This window comes from Colius striatus, chromosome 3 (genome assembly GCF_028858725.1).
Source record: "Colius striatus isolate bColStr4 chromosome 3, bColStr4.1.hap1, whole genome shotgun sequence".
Taxonomy (NCBI): Eukaryota; Metazoa; Chordata; class Aves; order Coliiformes; family Coliidae; genus Colius; species Colius striatus.
Window position 1 is genome coordinate 1,310,341 of NC_084761.1, and position 22,098 is coordinate 1,332,438.

At 50.4% G+C, this 22,098-nt stretch overlaps 1 protein-coding gene across 20 annotated transcripts in view; it reads right to left on the reverse strand.

Moving 5' to 3' along the window:
• The window catches only part of MAPK8IP3 (mitogen-activated protein kinase 8 interacting protein 3), a 70,993-nt gene that overhangs the window by 37,097 nt on the left and 11,798 nt on the right, over window positions 1–22,098 (reverse strand). For 8 of the 20 annotated variants that reach the window (XM_061994404.1, XM_061994396.1, XM_061994403.1 and 5 more), the window contains exons 2-7: window positions 14,782–14,902; window positions 13,987–14,057; window positions 13,173–13,264; window positions 9,517–9,540; window positions 6,996–7,047; window positions 1,594–1,840 (exon numbers count right to left, since the gene is read on the reverse strand). In XM_061994404.1, coding sequence (XP_061850388.1) covers window positions 1,594–1,840; window positions 6,996–7,047; window positions 9,517–9,540; window positions 13,173–13,264; window positions 13,987–14,057; window positions 14,782–14,902 — 607 coding nt within the window. Of the gene's footprint in view, window positions 1–1,593; window positions 4,388–6,902; window positions 7,048–9,516; window positions 9,541–13,172; window positions 13,265–13,986; window positions 14,058–14,781; window positions 14,903–22,098 lie in introns of those variants that run through there. The other 12 variants (XM_061994412.1, XM_061994398.1, XM_061994411.1 and 9 more) reach the window with 9 other exon arrangements.

Genomic DNA, 22,098 nt, shown 5'->3' on the forward strand with positions numbered 1-22,098 from the left:
CACACACAGGACACAGCAGACTCTGACCCAAGGAAGCTACTAATGAGAATTGAGCTTGTCAAGCAGCAACTATGAAAATAAGGATGTTTACAGGGCTGCCAAACTACTGACATCCATGCCCAGATCCCCTGGTAGCAAGGGTTACCTGGCCTTGCCTTGGCCAGGAGCATCGTTTGACAGTTGGCTATGCAGAAACTGCCCTGCTTTCTGGCAGCTCCTGGCCTCCTCAGCTGCTCATGTAAATACCACATGGGACTTGGTCATGACAATTCTCATCTGCAACAAGAGGTGTTACATGTTGTCTGATAACCTTGCTCTGTTAGGAACCAGCTTGTGAACGTCAGCTCAGGAATTCCCTCTGGAAGGGAAAGATGATCATGTGGTTCAGACCAGACCTTGGAGACAGACCAGACCTTAGAGACCTGTGCTCATCCCTGTGCTCCTGCACAGATTGTCCTTACCATCTCCAGCTACTTTTACAGTCCTTTTGTGTCTAAGCTCATCACCTGGCAAACAGAGCACTTGTCATTTCTGAAGGCTCCTGCCAAGTCTAGAAAGACAAGACAGTCTGGGAGCTGCTCACTGGGCACAGCAAGATTAAGGAGCAAAGAAAGGGGCTTTTTATCATGTTGTTACACTGCTTTCTTGATTTGCACAGCCTGGTGCTTAGGTGATGGTCTATCCTGACAAGAAATCAGACATTCAAATGAGTAAAGGGCTCTGGGAAGTGGAGAGAACATGTGTAACTTCCACAGGCTGGGGAGGAGGGGTTCTTAGAGGAAACAGCTGCTTTCTCTGGGAAAAACAGCTGGATACATTAATTGCTATTTCTGAACACACCAGGGTGTGGAATGAACACACAGAGGGGAAATAATTACTTAACCTGGCTGACAAACTTGGCCTGTGAACAACTGGATATAAAATACTTATGAATAAATCCAGAGAGACAGCTAAATGGAAGCTTTTAACCAGCACACTGATGAGGTCCAGAAACAGCCTTCCAAAAGCTCAGTCGGGCTGAGATGGGACTTGACTGCTCCTGGAAGAGGTTCTGTGACAGGGGTGGATGCAACTGCAGGGGACTGAACTCAGCAACCTGTTCCCACCCTGTATTCATGTGGCTAAAAGCAATTGCTACCCAGGAAGCTGCTCTCAAATAGCCAGCCCTGTCTCACTGAGGTTACCTTCCCAGGAAAGGCTGCCTCCAGTTCTGTACTTATGGGGCTGGTAATCCCTCAGGAGTTACAGGGGGAAACAAGCACTGGGAATTCATTTCACAGAATCTCAAGGGCTGGGAGGGAGCTGCAAAGCTCAGCCAGCGCAACCCCCCTGCCAGAGCAGCAGCACCTAGAGCAGGGCACACAGGGACTCATCCAGCTGGGTTGGGATGTCTCCAGAGAAGGAGCCTCCACAGCCCATCTGGGCAGCCCCTGCCAGTGCTCCCTCACCTCAGCAGGGAACAAGATTTCCCTTGTGTTGCTTTGGAACCTCTTGTGTTGCAGCTTGTTGCCCCTTGTCCTGTCATTGTCCATCCCTGAGCACAGCCTGGCTGCAGCCCCCTCACACCCACCCGTGATGGGTTTGGATCCATACCTATGCTGACGTTCCTCATCTCCTGCGTGACCTGGACTTCCATGTTGCGGCTGTTCCGCTTCTCTCGCGCCCTCTTGTTGCTCTTGGCTGTGCCATTGCACTCGGTGACAGGCTGGATGCTCTCGTTCAGGGGGGTGACAGCAGCAGAGGGCACGGATGACGTGGGCGTGTTGGACTTGGTGCCGGTGGTGCTCGGCGTGGCGGCTGCTGAGGACTGGCCGGACTCAGACATCTCATCTTGAGGGCACTACGGCAATCCCAGGTGGGGGAAGAACAAAAGAGGGAAAAGCACAGCTATACACTGGGGCTGCTCTCTCAGTTGCTGGTGGATGGCTGCCTTAAAGCATTATGGAGCATGAGCCTCGCTCGCTGTCCCAGCTACACCAGGCACTGCAGCCACAGTGACGCAGCGAGTTCTCGTGCTGAACTCAGCAAGCAAACCCCACCTGGGAAAGGACTGATATCCTTCCTCCTCTACCACTCAACACTGTTCTTCACAAGGCACAGCAGTGTGTGATCTCTTCAGCATGTGTCTCAGGGAAGGTGGCCTCACTGTGAGCAAAGAGCACCCGCAGCTCACAGTGACTGTGGTAGAAGCCGAAGGGCTTTGGCACCCACGGTGAAGCCAGGCCAGAGTTCCCCAAGATTGGAAGGGAACACAGATGCTGCTCAGGAAGGATGTGAGGTGGCCTCTTAGAGCTCTTGGATGATGTCATTACTTGTAAGCCATCCACACAACCCAGATGAGAGAACAGCAAAGTAGCTTTGACACTAAACTGCAGAAGCAAAGCAGATACCGAGCCCAGATGGTGTGACTCCAGTGGCACAGGAGACCCTGTCCCCATAGCAGGAGACCCTGTCCCCACACCACTTCACACAGAAGCCAGCCAGGCATGGTCCAGCTTGAGAACACAGTAGAAACAGGCATGGCTTCCCCACTTCCAAATGACAGGACAAGACCCAAGGACTCAGAAACCAGAAGCTGACAAATGAGTAGGGGAGATGGATTCCTGGTGTGAAATGCACACAAATGGCTCTCAGTTTCAGACATTACAGCCCCATTTCTTGTAACATCACCCCTTGGAAAACACAGGAGGCTTTCAGGGCTGTGTCAGCTGTCAGTGCTGGGAGCCTTGTTTGTCAATTAAAGCAGCACTGCTTCACAGTCAGCCAATTAATGTCCTGACCAACGCTGGGATCACTCCCAAACCCAAATGAGATCTCCCATTCAGCCCACTCTAATTACTGCCTGCAGGGAGATGACAAAATTCACATGGAGAGGTAAATGTGATAATGAGTTGCAACTGGGTGCAGTGACATTCAGCATCTGCCCATCCAGGCTTTCATCTCTGCTACATGCCTCTCCCCTCCTCTGCAAGTAACTGGAAAGATCCTGGTTTTGCCCCGGGGTTGCTCTGAGCCTCCCAGCCTTGGAGCTGTGACAGTGTCACTTCACTGACTTGGAAGTCTCATTGTCTTGTTCTATTAATAACATGACCAAAAAAAAAGTCCAAAATGGGATGAGAAGACTGGAAAATACGGTGACTTAACCCTTTGCAGCCATCCAGCTCTAAAAATCTGGGATCTTATTAAGATCTTCCTTTAATTAGACTGGCCTCTGGATGCTGTGCACTGCACTGTGGAAGTCAACAGGGTTTGTGCTGCATCTCTGCATTCACCTTGGAAACCAACATCTTTGGAAACCATGTCACCACCAAAAACCATCCTCACTTTGGGAGTGGTTTCTGCATTGCCAGTCCCAACAGCACTCACATTCCCACACTGACACTCAGATCCTGCCCCTCTACACGTGCTGATTTTAGCACTGGGATGGAGATGGGGACTTTGCACTGAGGCTGCTGCATGTGAAAACCACACTGTCCACCTCTACTTCGTATTCCTGCCTCAGGAGCTACTTTCCTAACATAGAAAGGGAAGAAGAATAAATCCAATTGAGTTTTTGAGAACAAATATGACCCAGTAAGCCTTCCACTGCAGCTTGCCTGCTCTGCTTCCTAAGGCACAAAGTGTGTCAGGTGTAAAATGCAACCACAAAACCTCCTTAGCCAAAGAAAACTTGTGTTGGATGAATAGATGTGAATAGAGTCAGAGATTTCTTGCCCCCACTGTAAGTCTAGAAGCATAACCAAAGTCCATGGACATGTCAGCACTGTCAGACACAGCCAGGTGGGTTCATCTGTCATTCCTTGTCCTTGAAGAGCTGGGTGTGATTCAGAAACTGTACCATCAGTGTCTGCAGGGTGATATTTGCATCAGGGATATCCCATAACTTGTTTACTGACACAATCTGCCCCAGGCTCAGAACACACCAGTGAGTCATCACCCTGCTCCTTGGTTATACATCTGAGTTTTGTATTTACCTGGAAACATACTTTATCAACACACCAACTTCCCCTTTCACTGGAGAAATTCCTCCTCAATGTAACTACTACCCAGGCCCACCTCTTCACACAAGCTCTGTTCATCTTTATTCACGGAGTCCAGGAGCTCTGTCCATCTCAGCTGGCATCTTCCTCCTCCTGTCCCGAGTGCTCTGTTAACGCTGAACGTTCCACCAAGCTCACAGCTCTCCCCTGCAGCACAGGAGGCATTCTCCACAACCCAGAGCTCACCCCAAGAATACTCTTGCACAACTACCACTTACCTACAGCCATACCTGTCAACCTCCTACACATCAAATGTGCAGTAGTGACCTCCAAAATGCATTGCAAAGGCCCAACATTCATAGCAGTCACATGTCACCATGAGAAGCCACAACTGTATGGTTATAACACTGAAAGCATAGTACATAAAAACAAAAACGTTAAGGACTTTCATCTCCAGATCATTGTGTCACGTCAATGCACAACTGAGTGTCAAACTGAAACTGTGTGGCAGCAACTAAAACAGCTAACTAATAAGAAGCACATAAGGACACTGAAAATGTAACACTGGTGTGGCCCCAGAAGGAGGAAAGTGAGTCAGGAGAGTCAGGACATAGGTGCTGGGAAGGTGAGTCATGTGTGAGCAGCTGATGTCAGAGAAAACGAGGAGCTGCTGAGGAAGAGGTGAGGAGTGCATGAGCAGTACTGCTGAGATCCCAGCCGTGCAAAGCAGCTGAGAAGCAGCATCCCAGTCAGTGTGCAAGAAGCTTTCAGCCAGTCCCAGCCTCTGCTTATTCACCTGCTCCACGCTGTCAGGAAAGCCTCTGTAACGTGCTGCCCCAGCCAAGCCCCCCACAGCCCAGGCTCTCTCCCTGGCCAACCACCTTCGACCCAGCATCCCACTGCTGAGCACCAGCACAGATCCCTCAGATTCCTTTGGAGCAGCACACTACTGCTTCTGCACAAAGCTTTCTTGTAACCAGAAATGGATTTCCTTTGCCTGACACAACCAAATCACCAAGAGATCCAGTCTGTAACCCCCCCCATCACCTCAACTCAGTCAGCAAAGCTTCCCATTTACCTGGCTCCCTGTTGCATTCTCCTGCAATGCAGATGCTGGGTTAGCAGGGACATCCACTCAACTCCTTTCTGCAACGCTCCCTATGCTGGAAGCACTATGCCTTAGCAAGCCTGTGGAAGATGGATCTAAGCCCAACATCCTCCCAGCTCTTCTCCAAAGACCAACCCCAGCCACATGTGCCTGACCCCTGAGAGCCCAAGGGCACGTCCACACCACAGTGTGCAGCACCCAGGGAACAAGTTGCTTCCAGGTCCAGGTGTGGGTTGGTCCCAGTGTGTTGTGGCTGCTGCCTGTGTCCCTGCAGCAGTGTTGTGTTGACACAGTGGTGCTCTGAAGAGACACATTCACGCTCTGATCTCTGTTTCTGCCACCCTGGCTGACGTTCCTGCCCTGTGGCACTGCTGGTCCCTAACTGCAGGCAAAGCTCTCCAGAAGTGACTGTAGGACCCCACTGCCATTCTGCAAGTTGCTACGTTTCCCAAACATCTGTGTCCCTCGTACTACAAGGGTTGTGTTCCAAGAACAGCCTCCACCACATCCAAAGACCTTGCTTTTGGCTTTCTGACTGCCCTAACAGCAGAGGGCCCAGAGTGCTGAGGTTTGTGCTGTGCTAGGCCTGGCTGCTTTACAAAGGGAAGTTGCTGGTTTCTTTTCTACATACATTTGGAATTTGTCTACATTTCCTGTGCTGTGCAGCCAGGAGCCTCCTCCTGCAGAGCCCCTCAGGCCAAAGCATCTTCAGTGTAACCTGGAGACAGGCAGAATGGATTCAACAAGTTGCAGGGTTCCTTTCTTTCGGCTTTTTTCCCTCCTCTTTGCCTTTACTGCCTCAATGTATTTTACAGGCTTAGGATTTACCACACACACACATCAGATGTGTTTAAGCAGAGCAGCAGCTCTGTGAGGTACTGGTGGACACAGTGTAAGCCAGGCTGGGCTGATGTGCCACCAGCTCTCAGGCCTGACACCAGCACATTTGTGGAACGTCACTTAAAAAGAGGAATTTGCTGGGATCCTGAGCATAAAGACTTTGAGGAGTCTAGAGGTAGAGCTCATGGGAAAGGTGGGTCACCATGTGTAGTCTAAAGTGTAAACAACTGCAGTGAGCTGTCAGCTAAGAGCACAGCCCCTGGGGCTTTGGGCTCAGGCTGGTCTCTGAAGAGCACAGCAGAGCACTGCAAGCATCAGGCAGGACCCTGCAGCTCCCTCAGCAGAGCTGCAGTGCTGTGAGGTTCTCTGGGAAGCCCTGTGCAGAAGGCAGCACAGTGAAGGTGACAAGTGTACTGAAGGTAGACAATGCAAGCCTAGAGCAATGATGAGCCATAAGAGGAACTGAAGACCTTCAAGCACAGTGCAAGACTTGGGCATCCAGAGGGGGTTGATTAGGAGACCTTTTTGCTGAAGACAGGAAGGCCAGAACAGAGGTTAGTCAGAAAGGACAAACACTGGAGAGCAAGTGCAACCCAATGCCTGGTCCCAGCAGAGGTGCAAGAGCACTGCTCTGACCGAGGGGAGAGGGGAGGCCACATCCACTATTTCCTCTCCCAGACACACTATGAGAACCTCTAACTGCCTCCCCACACATTCCTCTCACCTTGTGGCCAGCCAAGTAAAGGAGATAATCCCTGAGACAAGAAACATGAGGAGCTGTGTCAAATCCCTCCCACACCATATACCACATCTGCAACAGAACATCCCCCCAGCAGAGCTCCCAGGGAGCAGCCCCACGGCAGGGAGAGGCTGCAAAGGGTCACAGACACACACTGGTCTCCACCTGAACGACAACATGGAATGCTATGGACAGTGGCAGTGGGAAACCCTTGCTCTGTGATGCTCTAGAAAACCTTGTAGCTGGAGTTGGACTGCAGCTGGCCGAGGTCACTCAGGTGCCAGTGGTCCAGTGCTGGGAGGATCTTGGCCCCCATGTGCCCACGTACCATGCCATCCGCCAGCGGGAACACGTTCAGGGAGCTGGGACGTTCCTTCCTGCTGAGGAGAGAAGCAGAGGGAGAGGGGCAATCACCCTGGCAGCCCTTGACAGAAAACAAACAGCACAACAGCCTGTGTGAAATATGAAGGCACTAGAGACTGGGTTTCACTCCTTCCCCTCAGGCAGCAGCTCTATGAACTGCTCACTCCCACACCTGGTTACTCACACGCACCCTGGCTGCTGCTGGAGCTGGAAATCCCACCCAGCTCCTCCCTTTAAATGATGTTCTACAAATGCCTGGTGTCAGGCCTGAGAGCCAGTGGTGCATCTGCCCAGTCTGGCTTCCAGCACGTCCCACCAGCACCTCACAGAGCTGCTGCTCTGCTTTCAACACACCTGCTAGGCTTTCCTCCCTCTCTGCCTGGAATTTGTAGAACATCGAGTGTTTTATTTGTCAGCTGCTGGGGAGACTCTAAGAGGGAGGGGATCCAATGAGCACAACAGGCACGACTGACTTCTCCATCAGCACTTGGGGCAATGCAAAAGTGCAGGGAACCACAGGCCAAGTGAAGTCAGTGTGTCTTCTGAGAGACAAAGTACTGTGGGGAAAGCAAGCCACAGCAAACAACCCCCACAGCAAACCCAAAGAGCTCCCAGAGATCCTAGTCATGTCACCACTGGGTCAGGAAGGAGGCTTTTCAGTTAAGAGTCATCTGCATGGCACTTCTGTACATCCCACCCCAAACCTAGTGAGCTCCAGCAGCAGAAACCAGAGGGGTTTGGATCACTTCCAATGCCAAGCAGGGGAAATGTTATTTTTACTCTCTGATCCCCTCTCCATATCCACATGACAATGCACTCAAACCCAGAAATGAAACAGAAACACCAATGAATGCATCACTCCTTTTGCCAGATGGCTGTAACTACTGTCTCTTCATGCTCATCTTTCTGGCAGCTGCAGGTCAACAGCTAACTGTGGGTTTGCTTCTGGACACAAAAGCTGGCACAGGTTTGGAGACCAGGCACCAGTGGCAGAAAATCTAGAGCAAGCAGTGGAGGTGGGAAAGGCTGCAGCAGCACACTGAAACAGGCAACGGGTTTTGTGCCAGACACCAGGTCTCTGTGTCTTCCCCCCCTCCAAGGGCCCTGCAGAGATGAGCTGAGCTGACCCTGTGTGTGATGGGCATTCACAAAGGGCCTCAGTGATGGTACCTCAGCCACTCCTGGCGTGGGGCTTCCTCTCCTTGGTGTGGAGTGATGAGCTCACCCTTCAGCACACCAGTGTTAATTACAGCAGCCCCTCATCTGCCTTCCTCTAGTGATCACCAGCACTGGGTTGATGCCAGGCTGGGCACCCACCACAACCACCTTCACTGTGGGCAACATGACTGCAGCAGGACTGAAACACACTGACACTGGTGCATGAATCATCTGGGGGTGACCTGCTGCAGAGCAGCTCCAGGAGAGAGACCTGGGAGTGCTGGGTGAGAACAAGCTGACCATGAGCAGTAATGTGCCCTCACGGGCAAGAAGCATCTGGGTGTGTGAAGCAGAGTGGGGGCAGCAGGGGGAGGGAGGTTCTGCTGCCCCTCTGCTCTGCCCTGCTGAGGCCTCAGCTGGAGTCCCATGCCCAGACACTCCTTGTTTTGCCAGGGGTGCAGTCAGAACATCCAACACTGTGCTGCAACTCCCTGGCAGCACTGGGAACCATGAGCCATCCCAAATGTGTGCTGAGCCATCATCCAGTTACACTCCCTCTGTAGGTAATCTCTATTCTTGGGAAGCCATAGGTTGTTTTGACATTCATGCACAAACAGGTGCCTGTTTGACATGCACAGGGGTACAGGAGCCCACTGAATGCACAGGGAGTGTCTCAACTTCACAGCTGCTGCTGAGCAGAGGACAGAGGCACAGCCTCTGCAGCATCCAAAGCTGTAAGACCCTCAGTAAAAGGTTTTCACATAGACTGTTAGGAAATCTCCTTGCTGAGTTGCTTTGGAAACACCTTCCAGCTGCTTCTGAACCTCTCAGGGATGGGGAAAGAGCAAATCCCACAGGAGACCTAACCAGCCTGGGACTCACATCAGTTTACAAACACATTCAGAGCATCCTCGGTGCTGGGCTAAAGTCTGAATGCTGGAGTAACCTTCATGAACACAATTCTTTCCAGCACAGACTTGGTTTAGCAGGACCTTGTGTTACAAGGTGCTCAGCAAACTCCTCAGGAAAGACTTGCAGATTCCTGGGGTCAGGCTGTAACACCCCAGAGCTTATAAAAGGTAACCAAATGACTGTTCTGGGACTGAACTTCTGTGCCTTCTGCATTTGAGCACAGCAGCCTCCTCCTGATGCACTGCCCAGCAGCTTGGTGGGACAGTCCCTCCACCAGCTGAATCACTGAGTCTAACACAGGTGGGTGCCAGTGGACAAAGGAAAAGAGGCCAGTACAGGACATTCCCAGCATCACCACTCAGAAGCCACCTCCAAAAGTAAGGTGAAGAAAGTAAAGAGGCAGTGATAGGATTTACCTTTTCCTCCAAGACTGGCGATGACTGCAGTGACAGACATAACAGCCACAACACAGCAGCAGCCCCACAAGAAGCGAGACAGAAAAACAACCATTAGAGAGCAAAGGTCATGCAGACATGCAATCCCCCACCAGAGCTGCACCCTGCTGGTGGCACACACATCCCTCCCCACCAACACCCCAAACAGTCCTTGCACAAAGGGACAGCCCTGGGCATACACACCCTCCCCTGCAGCCTGACACACCCCAGCACACAGGTGAAGAGAAATGCACTGGGATTTGTGTGATGGGCCATGAGAAGTGTCTCCCTCTGCCCCAGCTCACCCTCGTGCACTGAGATACACCAAAGCTTGTGTTCACCCCCCTCTCAGGCTGTGCAGGGCCACAGACACCCCCAGCTGACCCGAGGGCTTGTGCATGAGCACAGACAGACACAGAGCTGCACACACACACACACACACACACAGAGATGAAGGAGAAGTCCCATTTCTCACTGGTGGCTCCTACAAGCTCAGGCCACAGCCTCACCAGGGGCTTGCATGGACATTCTGCCTTTCCATTCTCCCCTCCCCTAGGAGAACAGCAATAAAACCACACTGAGGAGGACAAAAGGCTAATTCTCCAATGTGAAGAGGCAGTTCTTGCTGAGAATGTTGCCCTCCACCCCAGGGCATGGCAGCCTAAGGGGTACCAAGTGTTCTTTGCCCTGTGCATCTCCTTCAGGGAATGCTGACACTGAGCCACGTTCCATGCCAGCTGCTTTGAAAGGGGGGAAGGAAAAACCTCATTGAAATCAATTTCTACCATGCAGTCAACCCCAAATCTGGCAGGTGCATGTAGGAACCACAGCTTGAAAGAGAGAGGCCCTTTTGCCTGTGGGATTTCACGATCTGCTGTGTAATTCATTCCACTGACACGTTCCTGCTTACAGAAGGGAAGGGAAACAAGCCTCACACGCTCATCCCATCTCAGCTGTACCACCTGCCTCAGCCCATGGTCTGGGAGGTCACTGGGGACTTCCAGACCATGAAGGGCAGAGGAGAAGGAAGAAAAACAGTCCAATAAGAGATGTTTAATGAAAAGAAGAACACCTACAAACTCCTGGCTGGTGTTAGCCCATGTCTCCTGTGGCTTTCCCCACCCCTCAGGCCTGTCTCTTTGCCACACTTTGGTTTCCCCAACAGATCTTTGTCTTTCAGACAATCCCATTTTAGCCAGACCCCAAACACTGGACCCTGGAATCATTTTCATTCTCCTAAATCACTCTCTGTTGTCAGACCAAGTGAGTGCTCTGCAGAAAACAGAGCACACAGGTAACTTAGCACACAGCCCACTCAAACAGCCCCAACAGCTCTGAGGTACTGCCCTCCAGAAGAAACACTGGCAAAGGACTGTTGGACTGTCAGAAGAGGGATGGTGATCAGTCCCCTTTGATTTATACATGACTGTGTCTTTACTCAGGGCTTCAGCAGCTTCAGGAATGAGAGGATAAAAATCTTATCCAGGCACTCAGATCTTGGTTTGAGACACCAGTATGTCCCAGATGCAAGTTACTGTGGTAGTCAAAGCTACAGCAGCATCTGTCATTATCATGGAAGGTAATGGCATAGCAAATAGACAGTATTAGAAATAAAAGGTCCCTGAGAGGGTGGCCACATCTTTGAAGCAGCTCCTCAGGGAAGCCTGTCAGTGCTGAAGAAGTGTTTGCACAATGCTCTTAGAGGGTTGAACCTTTAAGCTGCCCTGTGTGGGGTCTGGAGTTGGACTCCCTTCCAGCTCAGGATATTGGACAACTCTGAAGCTGCAGAGAAACTGGCAGGAGTCCCAGGCCAGCTACCAAAGTTTCTGAAGACCCATGTCATTTCCCACTCCCTTTCCATCCTTCAGGCCTCTTTCATTACCAAAGGGGGCCTGGATCTCTTCTTCTCTGCCATTTTCTTTCTTACCAGCACTCAGTCAAAACTTTAGCAACTTGAATTCTGTCTTTTCCAGAGCAGCTCAGCCCAGCAGCAGGGAGTCACAGCAGGCACAGGGTACTTACACAGCCCATGCCAAGGCCTGACATTCCCTTTCTGCTGCACTACCCTCAAGCCAATTGACATCTGGTATTACAGACCTCACCACAAGTTACTAAAACATCCTCACTTTTTCCTCCTGGTCTCAATGTATTTCTCTCTTCTTCATTTGAAACACTTTTGCTCTTTCTACATCTCCAAGTTTTGCTCAGTGCTGTTCTCCTGCATTTCATCATCCCTGCCACATGACACTTGGCTTTGCATTCACCTGCATTTCCCTCTCTGTGCCTTTGCCCACGCTGCCCTTTGGGTGCAGTCCTGCCATCCCACCCCCACTCCTTTCTTAGCCTAATGCTCCCCCTAAACGTTTGGGGTTGGAACAAAGCTCAGTGATATTACCCAGGGACGTGGTTGAGTGGTGGGACTGCATTAACAGTTAAACCTGATGATCTCAAAGGTCTTCTCCAACTCAAATGATTCTGTGAAGCTCACAGATCTGAACCCAGATGTGTCTGTAAGGGGTGAGGGAGGGCACACCTAGCAAACACTCTTCTCCAGCTACTCCTGTGCAGCTGGTACAGTCTCTTGTCTATTTTTCAGACCAGCAGCTTCTATGACAAAACCTTCCATCATTCCTCAAGGCCCCAAGAAATAGAAAAGGTCAAAAAACACAGGCAAGGACAACAGAAAGATTGACTCTCCTGTGGCATACTACTGCCTCAAAATTGCTCCCCTGCTTTAGCTTAAAACCTCCTGGGTTACTGCCACTGGAGTGATGATCACCTCACTAGCAGGTGATGATTAACACAAGGAGTATGGAATGCACAAAAATTGCCTCAGAGAACATTTTTATAGCTGAGTGACTTAGATTATGGTTAATCTAGCTGATTACATGTTGTGTGATCTGTTCCATCTCTAACCACTACTTATGGAACACAAAACTTGCACTTGCCCTGTGGGCAATGCTCCTGGGATACAGTACCATCAGAGAGAAAGCACCAGGCTGCTTCACACATCAGTTACAACCAGATGTATCTGTACAACTGCAACTTTTGTGCTTTCAATTTGTTCTGAGACTACCAAAGACTAATTTTATATGCTGAGCATCTTCCCTACTGCTGCCTCCTTGAAGCAAAGGCTGTTCCTTACTGGTTTGGTGCTCTGAAAAGTGAGTGTGATGTAAGGAAAAGAATTTACTGGGCATAAGAAGGTCTATTGAAAGCTTCCCTTGAAGGAACAGGGCAGAAAACCATACCTTATCATGGGTACCCCACTTAATTGCTACAGTTCTGCTGGCTGTCACACAGACTCACACACACACAAATACATTATCTGACACCTCCATCCACTTGGCAGATAAACCTTTTACACAGTGCCCAAGAATACAAACATAGCTTTCCAGAGCCCCCCCCATGAACAGCAGCATGGCAAAGCCTGAGCTTTGTAACAAAACACACAAAGCTCCTCGCTGTCAAGCCTTAGAAAACAAACCCACAGCTCACCCACGGTCCATCACAAGGCTTCAACTGCAATCCATGCCCAAGGAGAAAGATCCTGCTTCTGCTTTCTCTCTCTCAAACACAGGCCCTCAGACTGTAAGTTCCCAGGGGACATACATTACACAGAGAGGTTTTGGCCCTACCTTCTCCCAGGCAGACTCCCCTCAGTTTGATTATTTCCCCCAACCTGCTGCATCTTGGATCGCTCAATGTGTTCCACGTAGGTCTGGATCATCTGTGGGGAGAGAAAAATCCATGCCCTAAGCAGAGTAGAAGAAAAGACTCCATATCTGCTTTTGTTTGCTCTCCAGCATCCATTTCCAATTCCCTCCCTTCTGGGACATCTTTGCACATCTTCTTGTCTCTGCTCTTGCCTTCTAAGCTGATGGTGGAAGAGAGCAGACTAACCTGATTGTGAATCAGTCAGAAATGACTTAAGGTTAATCTCATAACAGAAGAACCAGGAAACTGCTTACCCAAAACCAATGTAAGATGCCTCCCTGAGGCCCACTGTCAGTGGGAAGTGAGGCAGTGTGGCCCAGAATCACACAACAGCTCAGCCTGCAAAGAACCTCCTGGGGTCCATCGGGCCCAAAGCCCCTGCTCAAACACGGCCACCTACAGCAGGTTGCCCAGGATCACACCCAGGGGGTTTCTGGATATCTCCAGGATGGAGGCTCCACCACATCTCTGGGCAACTTGTGCAAGTGCCTGTCATCCCCATAGTCACAAAGTTTTCCCTTCTGCTCAGAGGGAGCCTTCTGTGTCCCAGCTGCCTCCAATCTTGCCACTGAGCACCACTCTGGCTCCATTCTTTTTTACACCCTCCATTTCAGACATGTTCCCAAAGTTCAGAAGCTCTAGTCATCACTAGCATGGCAAAGCTGAACTCTTTGCCATGACTTTATGTACAGGGCAGGGGTTTATTCACTGAGCAGTCATGAGATGCCACCCTACCTCTGTGTGCCGCTGATGGAGAGCGTTATACTCCTTCTTCATTTCGGATTCACGTTCCTCCAGTCGTGAAACTACCAAGGGAAGATTCCAACCATCAGCTTACACATACCAGGCTCTCAGAAATACCCCACTAGAAATCTCAAAGCATGTTCTGTTACAAAATATTTTATGCCTATCAAACAAACCAGGGTAATGCATATTGTGGGATGTGGTCTTCATCACAAGGTCACCTCCCCAAATGAGCAGAGCAGGCAGTGCAGTAAGAGCATGGGAGCAGAGCTCTTCAGCAGCAGCCTGGTGCCCTGTAAACATCCCAGTTGGAAAACAACTGAAATTATCCCTTGGGATGATTGCCTCTGGTTATTGGAGCAGCAACAGTGTACTGGACAAAGCACCAAGGAATTCTGAGGGGAGCCTCAGCCAACAAAACAAGGCTGCACATGTCAAGGAAGCATCAGTAAAATACCCCAAATAAACAAAGAGAGAAACCAATGTGATTGTTGATATGAGAAAAAAACAGAAGGTTCTATTCAGGGATGCAGGAAAACTGGAAGACAGGTTCCAAAGCTTCCCCACTGGCTGCAACCTTGCATCTGGAGAGCCTGAGCATGGCCCACACAGAAGAGAAGCAATGAACCCTCTACCAAATTAGTGTGGATACATCCCACCCTTTAGAAGGCTCAAACACCTCAGGCTTTGGTACAAGCAAAAGGCATGAGAAGTACTTTGGAAGCAGCAGTGTGCCTATGTGGAAGGCAGCAGGTATCACCCTGGCTGGTGTACAACTTGGCTTACTCTGGTCTGCATAGTTTTTGGCCTTCAGCTCCAGCTGTCGGGTCTGAAACTCGAGGTGCTCCACTTGGATTTGTAGCTCTTTCTTCTCCTGCTCCAGGGCATCTTCAAACTCGATGAACTTCTGCATAGGGAGGAAGCAGAGGAGGAGGCACAGATGAGGAATAAACGTCCTTCACTTCTCACACCACGTTTGTGTTGGCCCTGAGTGACTCTTCTCTCCCACAAAAAGATGAAAAAGTGAGAGAATATAAACTGCAAAATAGGAAATAAGCATTTTCAAGTGGTGTAGTCAGTGCAAGGGCATTTAACCAAGCTCAGGACACTGTTCTGTAAGAAGCTATTAGCTGTCTTTAATGTGTGATTAACACATAAACTACAGCCCACACCTGGACACGTTCCTGTGTGACCTGATCTAGGTGGGAGCTGCTTTGGCAGGGTTTTGGGCTGGATGAGCTCTAAAGGTCCCTTCCAAGCCCTCTGTGACTCTATGAGTTATGCACCCCAGCACAACTCTGCCACTTTCAGCACTGCTTTTCCTCCTCATGTCAGGCTGAATTTTGAATCCTGTTAATTCCATGTCAGAGGAGTCAAACATCAAACACTACATCTGTGGTTGCTTACAAACACAGGTCAGAAACCTTCAGAGCAATCCCTGTGCTGCTTTAGAAATTCACATGGCGGGTGAGAACTCTGAGAAATGTGCAAGTCTCTTAGAAAACCTTCCCCCAGCTCTGGGCAGCCGGGAGCAAGCTCTGCACCCACAGATGGGCACCTGCCCTGCAGGACCCTCCACGGCTCTGTGCTGCACAGGAGCCAAGGGAAGGGACAGGGAAATGGGCAGAGGGGTTGATTCTCACAGCAGAATTGAGCAAGTCCATATCTAGCAAGAAGCAGCCTGGCTAACTGCTCTTGGCAAGGAGAGGGGTCAGGGACCGCTGCTGCTGACTCGCATCAGCCACAACAAAGCGGCCGCTGGGCACTCGGCAGCGTGGGCTCCTGCACTGAACGCTGCCTGCAGGAAAGGCTGTTGCAGACACACTCAATGCACCACGAGAACACAACACAAAAACACCCCATCTCAGGTTACTTCTGTGAAATGTGCCTTTTGACATGGGACCTTTAGCCATTCTCTGTGTTGGATGCAACAAAACCATGCAAACCACTCCATTTAGCTCAGCTGCAGTGAACTGACATTACACATTATAGAATCAGAGGATCATTTCAGCTGGCAGAGCCCTTTAAACCCACGGGGTGCAGCCTCTGTCCCAGCCCCATCACCCACCAGCCCACTGCCCTCAGTGCAACACCCACCCAGCTCTGAAACCCCTCCAGGGATGGTGCCTCCAGCAGCTCCCTGGGCAGCTGTTCCAATGCCTGACAAAGGCTGTTCCAATGCTGATACAAGCTGCAGTGACAGTTGCTTTCACAAAATACTTACACTAAACAAGGTCCTTGAGAAGTGACCACCACTTTCAGATCTCTAAGCAGACTTAAGCAAGCCCAACTCTTGTGCTAGACGTGCTCACGAAACATCAAGAGGTACTCATCTGTAATAATGACCCATAATCCACACCTCTGGACTCAGAAACTGAGCTGGTTCTGGTTACAACCCTGACATTAACCTGAGAACAACATGTAAGGCTCAGAAAATGTTTGCTCTGTTACCCACATGCATCCTCTCTGCAGCAAAGCAAGTCTGAAGCGTGGTACTACCATGCTCACCATGGCACAGGACACCAGAGCTGCCTCATCAGCCTCAGAACAACTCCTCCTTCAAGTCTTGGTACATTACTCCTAAACAGCTACAGCCAAGAAACTGGAACCAACAGAATCATTCACCTGCCCCAGCCAGTCTGGGGATGAAAGCACAGACCCATCAGCTGAGCAGTGAGAGCACGAGGGGGCTGGGAGCAGCCCTGCACCCACAGCCAGCAGGAAACAAAGCTGAGATGGCTTCAGGCAGCCTTGGAGATGGTCACACAACAGCAGGAGCCTGCAGGAGGGAACCTGGGACTACAAGGAGCTCCCAAAGGTGCTCTGCCTCTGGCCTGGCCCCTTGGAGCTCTTCAAAACCCACCTGGACATGTTCCTGTGTGACCTGATGTAGGTGACCCTGCTTCTGCAGGGGGTTGGGCTGGATGAGCTCTAAAGGTCCCTTCCAACCCCACCAGTCTGTGACTCTATGATCTGGTTGCAGTGTGTTTCTCAGGTTGAGCTCTAACAGATCCATCAAGCCATGCACATGGGCTGCCTGAAATCTCCTCCTTCTATCAGTATGAATATTGGGGAAGAAAAGCCTTCCCTCAGCCTCCTCTGCACAGGGGCAAGTGTCGCTCTCTGCAAGTAACACTGCTCCAGAGGACGTGGTGCTGTGAATTTAACAGAGCCTCCCAGGACCCTGACACACAGGCTCTGCTGACAATGGCTCTTGGATAAGATTCCCAGGGAAAGGAAGGCATTTAAATGCACATTGTGTTGCATTCTGCACATGACACAAGGAGCAGGGGACTGTCTGTGCTCCCAGCATGAGCCCTGAGCACATTTCCTATCGCCCAACGAGGCAAAGACACTGGAGCCACCGTCAGGTTCATGGGCTGGACCCTCTCTCTGTACACAACTGAAAGCATTTCTTACTCCTGCAGACTTTTAGAACTGCTCAGTGAATTCATCTGAAGCATGAGTCAGTTTTCATTCCTACATACCTGTATTTATAGAAGCAATCAAATGCATTTCAGCCACAGCTCCTTTTCCTGCACTCAGTGTTCTGCAGTGTCTTTAATCTTTAACTGGGCTTTTAGCTTTCTTTTCCTTCCTGCCCACATTTATTGCAGTAAGGGGTTTTTTTTACCCCCCTTATGGTTGTTTTCCAGCAGCACCTTCTAGAAACACTACAAATGCCAACAACTTTCTTCCACTGTAAAGGAATCACCTCAGTAGAAGCAGAAACATCTCCTTTTGATAAGGTCTCAGGGTTCTGAGTGAGTGGGTTCCTCTCTCTGTCAATTGGACACAGAAATCACTCAGTCACTCAAAAAATACCCAAGGTTTATGGATTTTAAAGACATTTCTCAAGCCAATCTGCTCTGCAAATGTTCATTCTGGACAGAGTAACAATGAAGCTGCAGAAGGAGTGAGGAGACAAACCCCAACCAAGCCTGCTCTGCTGAGCACCAGCCCCACACAAGCAGCGCTTCCACCTGCTCCACTCAGAAGCCTTGACTGAGCTGCCCCAGCCAAAGAGCTGTTTTCCTGGGATAATCCCCATCTCCTGGCAGGGTTTTGCTGGAACCACTCTGTGCTGAAGCTCTACTGATGAATCCTTTTAATTCCAGCCAAGGGCTAAAGGCCCATCACGTCGTGCTGGCTCAGCTTTCAGTGCCCTCCTGCTCCCAGCTGCTCTCCAAGAGCGTGGCCACCCAGCAGCGAGGTTCTCAGCAGCAATGGCAATGAGTGACTTGGAGGAAAACAACCCAGAGATTTCTCGACAGTAAATTAGGAAGGAAGAGAAGGGACAAGTTCAACTTTGTCCCCACTATGTAGGTCACCTTTAACAGGATTCCTGCCTTTGCCACTGCTTTAATTCAGAGGGAGCTGATTGAAAGATTAAGTGTTCTACAAACACGGCTCAGTCGTCTTCTTGTCTTAAACAGAGAACTAGAAATCAATGAACCATCTGGAGAGGAGAGACATGGAGACAACACTATTAAAAATTAATAGACCTTAAGTATTGTCAGGGATGAAGAGCACTCCAGAGAAAGGTCCTGCAGCACGTCCTGCCCTGCCTGCTGAAGGCACCAAACATCAGCTGTGTGCAGGCAGCCAACAGCCCTTGGCTCCCTGTCTCTGCAGCACCTTTCAGCTGCTCCTCAATCAGAAGCCATCTCACCTGTGCATCACAGGGGCTGAGAGCAGCAAAAGTCCTGGATCCAGAGAGGCAGGAAAGGCCACAGGGTGAGGAGCAGAGGTTGTACTGCCAGGGCTGTCCCGAGGAAAGCGTGCTCCTGCCTGAGGAGGCTGCTCAGCACACGCTGTCACTGCTGCTCATCCATCCTAGCACAAGTCAGCTCTCATCAGGGCACTCAGGCAGCCTTATTCTTTCCAATCAGCTTGCAGCAGACATTTCATGAAGCATCCAGGGATGAGCCTTACAAGCCACTCAGAGCAGCAGAGATGGAAATGCCCTTGCTCAGGAATATGAGCAGATCCACAAGCACAACTAAGGGGTGTCAGGCACCCCAGGGACCTTTGCATCACCCTGGCATCTCAGGGACCTTTGCATCACCCTTTGCATCACCCTAGCACCTCAGGGACCTTTGCATCAGCCTCTGGTGACAGCAACAGCAGAGGAAGCACTTCACCCCCTGCAGGATGCTGTGCCACAGTCCTCAGGCTGAGGCTTGGGGACTGCAGTAAGTGGCTCTGTGTGGCCCTGGTCTGGGCTTGGCCACACTGCTTGGGCTGGCCACCATCTATCTCCTGCCCTAACTCAACCTGCCAGGCACACAGCAAATCCTCCTGCCCCCTGCTCTCTGCACCAGCCTTTGGGTTTGGGGTTTTTCTCATTAACCAGACCCACAGGAGCAGGAATCCTTTAAAATCAAGCACATACTACTGAGTGAAGGCAGCTCAGCAAACAGACATCCACAGGCATCTCCCATCTCTCTTTGGGGGTGTGGGTGAGCTGTGTGCACAACCCTGGCCCTGCTGAAGCTGGGGGAATTTTCTCAGTAACTTAAAAGAGGGCCAAAATTTCACCCCAGCCTTTTAAACCTCCTCAAAAGAAACAGGTAGAGGAGACAGTAATTTGAAAGTCACCTTCTCAGCTGGACATTTTCCACCTGCAATGTTTACAGAAAGCACCAAAACCAGTTAGAACAGCAGAAGAATCCCTCTGGTTTACACTCACTGCTTGTGTTTTCATCTAAGTCTGTGCACTGCCAATCCTACCTAAATGCTGCCCAAATGTTTGATGCACAAAGATGAAGCTCCATGTCTCTGTGGGTGTTAAGTCAGCAAGCCTTCATCAGGGGAAAGAACATTCACATGAAGCAAATTCCTACTCCTGGCCTCAGAAACAGTACAAATTCCAACGAGCTACTGAAAGCAGATGCTGCAGATACTGCTCTGCTTCATTACAAACTGAAATGTGTCACAGAATAAGAGTGGGCCACAAAAAACACCCCCAAACACAAAAGCAACCAGCGTGGCTTTATAGTTTCTTTAAAGGCATCTCTAAGATAACTGAGACACATCACTATGAAACTGCCACGGACTGAAATGCCCACGGTGCGAAGTTTAAGGAACGAGCTGCAGACTTGCTGACTGCATTCCTTCACTCCAGTGCTGCCAAGAGGCCAAAAAAAAATGTGGTGCTGGCAAAGAATCACAGGCTGAACTCACTGCTACGAGCTGCCCTTGATTTCAAGGGGGTTCTCATTCTGCAGAGCCAGAGGCTGCAGCTGGTCTCTGACGGCTTCATTGCACGGAGCTCCCATCAGCCCCACACCTCAGTGATTTCACAGCTCCAGGCTCCATCCTTATGGAGATGCAGGGAAACACATGGAGGAAACAGACATAAAAAGGACCAGATCATTCCAATGATGGAGTAGAAAAGTACCTTTTTGTTTCTGGGATCGCACTACAGCCAAGGAGATGTGTGCACTGGAAGAAGAAACGAGCCCCCACTCCCGGCACTTCTCAACAGCAAAGCTGAACACAGGCTTCATATTTTTACCATTTTTAATCATTTTCACTGTTGTGGGTTTTTCTCCCAGAGCCTCTAAGCTTGCTTTCAAAGAATAATCTCTGAATATGAGCAGTTAAGACAGTTCATCACCTCACTGACCTAAGAATCCTGGAGTGTGAAAGTGCTATATATAAAAATCAGCCACGGGGGGGGTTCTGCTAGTCTCCATCCCTACATTTCAAGCAGGATCACTGGTAACAACCCAGGATTATGACAAACAACAGTGGCTCATACATTAGTCTTTACAGGGGAAATATCTAGCATGAAATCATCTTAAGGCAAAGAATGAGCACTCCCCTGAAAAGCAGTGGTGTGATGCACATCGCCTGGCTTCCTGCTTTACTGCCTTTTGCAAGGGAAGAAAACGACTAAAAATAGTAGTGTGTCATCAGCAAGCATCACATCACATCAGAGAGAACCCAAGCAGAGGCACAGGGATGCACATACATGCAGAAATCTTGTTATGAGGCCTCAATCTGTGGTGGCTGGCAGCGTGTGCAGTGGGAGCAGCGGGGTGCTCTCTGCCCCATCTCCCCATCCCCAAATGGAGAGTGCACACCTGGCACTGCAAACACCACCAGCAAACACAGGCCTCTGGGTGAAGTGGGGAAGGGCTTCCCCAGAAAGGTCACCTCACCTGCAGGACGCCCCCTGACCAGGGAGGCAGCTCCTGGCTATGGACATCTGACCTGTTCCAAACCAAGTCTCCAGTCCCGGTATGGGGCTCCCTGCTGGGTTTTGACACGCTACTGAAGGTGAAGACCTTGTTCTGCTCTCTTGACGGGAGCCATTTCACTCAACAGCAACTTCAGGGTGAGAGATTACCTCCTCACAAAGCAGATCCTGCCAGGACTGCCACATCTGCCACGTCTGACACCCTCATCAGCAATCCCACTTCCTTACTGCAGCCCCTGCACAGGCAACAGCCCCAGCCAGGTACCAGCAAAGCCAGAGCTTCAGAACAGGGTGTTAGATGCTTTCACTTTGACAATCCGAAAAGGGATCATTGAGCTGCTTCTCAGTGGTCACCAGCAAAACGCTCCCTCGGGAAGCAGCTTCCATTGAGTAGCTGGTGCTGGGGGAGCTCTGCCTCTCGCTTCCCCAGCCAGCCTGCAGGGATGCAGCTGTTTTACAAGAGCTTTAGAGAGCTGTGCAAAAATCAAGAAACACTCTAAAGCCTCCAGCTAAGATATTCAGATTTTTACCCCTGAAGGCATCTTATGTAAAGCCATTCACACAGCAAAGCTGAAGGAGAAGATTAGGGAATCCAGCCCTGCCTACCTTACATCAACGTCAACTTGACTCCACTGTTTGAAAACATTCCCAGTTCCTATCAAGAAGCACCCACAGACAGATTCAATGCTCCTGCTGTGAACCCAAAGGGTTTGCAAGCACAGAGAGCTGCTCTCCCTCAGTGGCCTCAACAGCTGAAATGCACCTGCACACAGACAGAAAAGTATGGCCAGAAAAACCCAACCGACCACAAAAGGCACACCAAAAAGCACACCAAGGAGCACAAGAAGCACACCAAGGAGCACAAGAAGCACACCTGAATTGCCAATGGGGGGAAC